At 19.0% G+C, this 5240-nt stretch overlaps 1 protein-coding gene across 1 annotated transcript in view; it reads left to right on the top strand.

Annotated features, from left to right (window-relative positions):
• Nucleotides 1-101: 101 nt before the first annotated feature.
• The window catches only part of PGSY75_0321700 (putative microtubule and actin binding protein), a gene marked incomplete at both ends in the record, with an annotated part of 5686 nt that continues 547 nt past the window's right edge, over nucleotides 102-5240 (top strand). Inside the window, 2 exons of the mRNA XM_018784067.1 lie at nucleotides 102-4988; nucleotides 5066-5240. Coding sequence (XP_018643651.1) covers nucleotides 102-4988; nucleotides 5066-5240 — 5062 coding nt within the window. The remainder of the gene's footprint in view (nucleotides 4989-5065) is intronic.

The following is a 5240-nucleotide window of genomic DNA, read 5'->3' as shown; positions in this document are numbered from 1 at the left end:
TTAATATATATATATATATATATATATATTTTTTTTTATGTGTGTATGCACTGATTCATTTTAATATTTTTATTTTAAGAAAGATGATATAAAGTAATAACATGGGATTTCATAACGTTGAAAATATATCAGATATTAAGAAATTAAAGACATTAAAAAACGATCAACAAAATGTAAATAATTTCTCACGAATATGCAATGATAATATAACATTGTGTGTAAGTAATTCAAATCAACTTTATTTATATAATAAGTCCATTGATATTTGTGATAATAAAAAAAAAAAAAAAAAAAAAAAAAAAAAAAAATTTATATCACATAATTATAAAAATGAAATAGTAAATTTAATAAACCATGATAACAATAATATTTATCAAGATCAATCACATAAATGTATACTCCATATGAATAGTGACGACTTATATGTATCTCCTAATAATAATGAGCAAAAAAAATTATATCAAGAGGATATTCATATAATAAATGAAAAATCACTATTACAAACACAAGAAATAATAGAAAAAAATGGTAGACAAGATATTATAAATACAAATAATCAAAATGTAATGCTAGAAATACAAGATGATGAAGAAACTAATTTAATACGAAATATCGAAAAGGATATCGAACCAACTATCTTTTCAGGCTTATCAACATCCTGTGCGTTAGATAAAGAGAAATATTTATATCATTCAAATGATATAAGTGATGTTAATTATGTCTGCCAAGATGAAATACATAGTTTAATTTCTCCTGACGAAGAAAAAAAAAATACTCTCCAGAGTTTATCAAACCAAAATTTGGAAATGGAATATCAATTAAATTCAAATGATGAAGATGGATATATAATAGACAATGATGAGGACGACCATAATAAGGAAAATGTCAAAGAAAATAAAAAAAAAAATAATAAGGAAAATAACAAAGAAAATAAAAAAAAAAATAATAAGGAAAATAATAGTGATAATAATAGTTATAATAATAGTTATAATAATAGTTATAATAATAGTTATAATAATAGTTATAATAATAGTTATAATAATAGTTATAATAATAGTCATATTAATAGTCATATTAATAGTCATAATAATAGTCATAATAATAGTCATAACAATAGTGATAACAATAGTGATAACAATAGTGATGATGATAAAGAAATTAAGAATATATTAAATGTATTAAATAATTTAAGAAATTATAAATTTCATGATACAGATAATTTAGACAATGATGAGAATTATGAATCCTTTGATAATCATCCTGATGTTTATAAAATATCAAATAATAATATGGATGAAGACGATAAAGATAATACAAACGATATGAATAATATTTATCATGATCAAAATATACCTTTTCTAAAAAATGAATATACATATGATAATGTTCTCTCTAAGGAAGATAAAGAAAATATCGATTTACAAAAAATAAAAGATAAATATGAAAAGTTTGCCCTCAATCTTAATCACGAAATGGATGATAATAATAATAATAATAATATGTTAAGTCAACCAAATTATAATACAGACAATAATAAAAATGATGTATGTCAACAGAAAGAAAAAAATCAACTTCATTATGAAACATCACAAGAAGAAAAAAAAATTATTTTTAATGAAATAGTAAATTCAAATAAATGCACATATCAACAAGTAGACAACAAAAAAAATGATACTATAAATACACATATATATTCTTCAACAAATGGTAATAATCATAAATATAATTCTGATCAAGATTTAATAAATTATAAAAATAATATAAATTGTGTAAAAAATAAGGAAGTAAATATAATCAATGATAAAATAAAATATAATATAAATGATAATACAAATGATAATATAAATGATTATATTAACATTTATAAACAAACACAAAATACTTATCATGATATTAATCAAGAACATATCAAACAATCCAATATTTATAATGAAGAACAAAATAAAGAATTAGATCATTTTAGTAAAATAAAAGAGGAACTAGCCATATGTTCCAATAATTCGTCTAAAAATTCTGAACAAGTCAGGAAAAAAAAATTATTAAAAGAAAATATGAACAATTTGAATAATGTTAATAAAAATGATGAGACAAATATGATATATGATAATAAAGAAATTGTATTGGAAAAAGAAAATGGATATATTAATACATATAATAATAATAATATATATAGTAATAATAATAATAATATATATAGTAATAACAATATATATAATAATTGTAATAATTATGATGTGTGTGCAAAATCAAATATCATGAATGTCAATTTAGAGAACTATAATATAATTGACACCACTAAATATATTTTTCAGGAGAATAATAAAGACATATCTAATGATATAAAGAATGACATTAAAAATATAAATTTACAGAAAGAAGACGACTTTGAATTTGATTCGTATCTAAATAAATTAAATAATTTGAAAAGTATGCTTCATGAAAATGAGAGCGATAGCGACAATTATGATGATGAAAATGAAGATACAAATTTAGAAGAAAGCAATGATATTACAGATGAAGAAGGAAAGATAAATGATGTAGATTATGATAAAGAATTAAGTATTGATATGGATGCGGACGTAGATATTGATGTAAATGTAGATGTGGATGATCAAAGTAGTAATAAAAATATGTACAATGAAAAAAAGAAGAAAGAAAAAAGGGATGACATAAAAATGAAACAAAATGAAAGGAAAGAAAGCAAAGAAAGAAAAAATAAAAATAACAATAATAAAAATAATAATAATAATAATAATAATAATAATAATAATAATAATAAAAATGACGATGATTATATTGATAATAATAATAACAATATGATCGTTGAATATATCAACAGTGATGATAATACATACAACCAAGCAGACATTCAATATTCAAATTATACACCTAACAATTATAATGTATTAGATAAATTTACAAGTGATAAACAGCCAAATAATAATAAAAAAAAAAATAATTATTATTATTATAAGCCTGAACATATTTTATTGCTAGAAAAAAAAAATAAAGGTCTAAATAAACAAGTGAAATATTTAGAAAAACAAATATTGATACAGAAGAAAAAAGAAATGATCTTTTTTAAAAATAAAGAGAAATACAAAAAGAAAAAGATATCTCTAATTAATGAATATGAAAAAAAACTTGACAACATAATTATAGATTTCAACAAGCTTAAAGAAAACTGTATAAATAAAGAAAAGAAGCTAGCCAAAATGGAAGATATAACAAAATATATAAATGAACAATTCTCAATAAGCAAAATACAATTTGAAAATAAAATGAATGAATATGTAATATTTTTAAAAAAAAAAGATTCAGAAATATATATGTTAAAAGAATTAATAAAAGAAAAGGAAAAAACGATATTATATAATGACAATATATTAAAACAATATAAAAAAGATGTAGATGATATATTAAAAGACAATATAGACAAAATTGATGATATAAAAAAAAAACTGAAAACACAAGAAGATATAATATCTCAAAAAGATAGACAAATACTAATGTTAGAAAATAATTTAAAAATAGGAACAGACAAAATTAATAAATTTGATAACGAAATACAAAAATTACAATATAAAATAAATATACATATAGAAAAAGAAACAGAACTAAAAAAAACAAATGATATAGAAAAAGAAAAAAATAGTAAACTATCAAATCAGTTAGATATTTTAAATAAAGAAAATAATAATTTACACAACAAAATTGAAGTGTTATTAAAAAATGAAAAAGAAATTAGTACAGAGAATATTAAATTAATTGAAACAAATAAAACTTTATTCATTGAAAATGAAAAATTATCAAACGATATAAAAAATATATTAAATGAAAAAGAAAAAATAGAAGATAATTATAATAAAATTAATAATGAAAATATTAAAATAGTAGAAGAACTTCAATCATATAAAGAAATAAAAGAAAAACAAATAAACGAAATAACACAAATCAAAGAACAAATACATAACCTAGATAAACATATTTCTCAATTACAAATAGAAAAAAATAATTTGGAAGAATCCTATATAAAAGAAAAAAATGAAAATGAAAAAATATCAAATATATTAGAAGAAAAATCGAAACAATTATCTACTTATGAAATTAATAAAAATATAAATGAACTAAAAATTGAAGAACTAGAAAAAGATAAAGAAAATATACTCCTAACAACAAAAAATGAAATTAATAATATAAAACAAGAATATAAAACTCTACAACAACATTTAGAAGAAACAAATGTATTATATGAAAAAGAAAAGCTAGCTATAGATACGATTACTAAAGAAAAAAATAATATTATTAATGAATCTGATAAAATAAAAAATAAAAATAAAAAACTTAATAACAAATTAAAAGAAAATCAAATCAATTATGAAAACACATTAAATAATATAAAAAAAGAAAATCAACAAATTATAGAAACAGAAAAAAAAAATTTTACACAAAAAGTTCAATCATTAGAACATGCATTCAAACAATCTTATAATCAGTTAAAAGATCAAAATGAAGACTTACAAAAACAAATAAAACAATTAAAAAATGTAAATGAAGATATTAAAACAAATTCTAAAAATCTTAAAAATGTAAATGACCTCTTAATTAAAGAAACCAAAAATTATTCAGAAGAAAAAGAAAAATTTATTAAAGGATTAAAAAATATTAAACAAGCATATATCAAATTAAAAAATGAAAATCAACAATTAAAAACAAATGCTTTTGAATATATCAAAAAAGAAGTACAAGAAAATTATGTTACTCTCACTGTTCATAATAATCTATTAAATGAACAAAAAAAATTACAAGTAGAAATTGATATACTCAAATCTCAAATAGACCAAAAACAAAATATTATAAATAATATGAATGAACAAATTTCAGATGCTAATCATAAAATTTCATCTATAAATAAAGAAAACGAGGAACTAAACACAACCATAAAAATCAAAAATAAAATAACTGAAGATGTAAATTTAAGTGTCGAGGTAAAACAACAAAAAATAATAAATAAATATAAATATATACATATATATATATGTATGTATATTTTTTTTTTTTTTAGAAATTGAAGACTGAACTGAACTCTAAAGATGACGAAGTAAAAAAAAAGACAATCGAAATTAAACAAAAAGAAAGAGAATATAAAAAATTATTAGAAGATTATAAAACAGAAAAAAAAAATCTAGTAACAAAATATGAAAAGGAATTGGATTCTTATATGACTAAATATGAATTTG

This window comes from Plasmodium gaboni, chromosome 3, assembly GCF_001602025.1.
Source record: "Plasmodium gaboni strain SY75 chromosome 3, whole genome shotgun sequence".
Taxonomy (NCBI): domain Eukaryota; phylum Apicomplexa; class Aconoidasida; order Haemosporida; family Plasmodiidae; genus Plasmodium; species Plasmodium gaboni.
The sequence above is the reverse complement of the archived record's forward strand: the minus strand, read 5'-3'. Positions and strand labels throughout refer to the sequence as shown.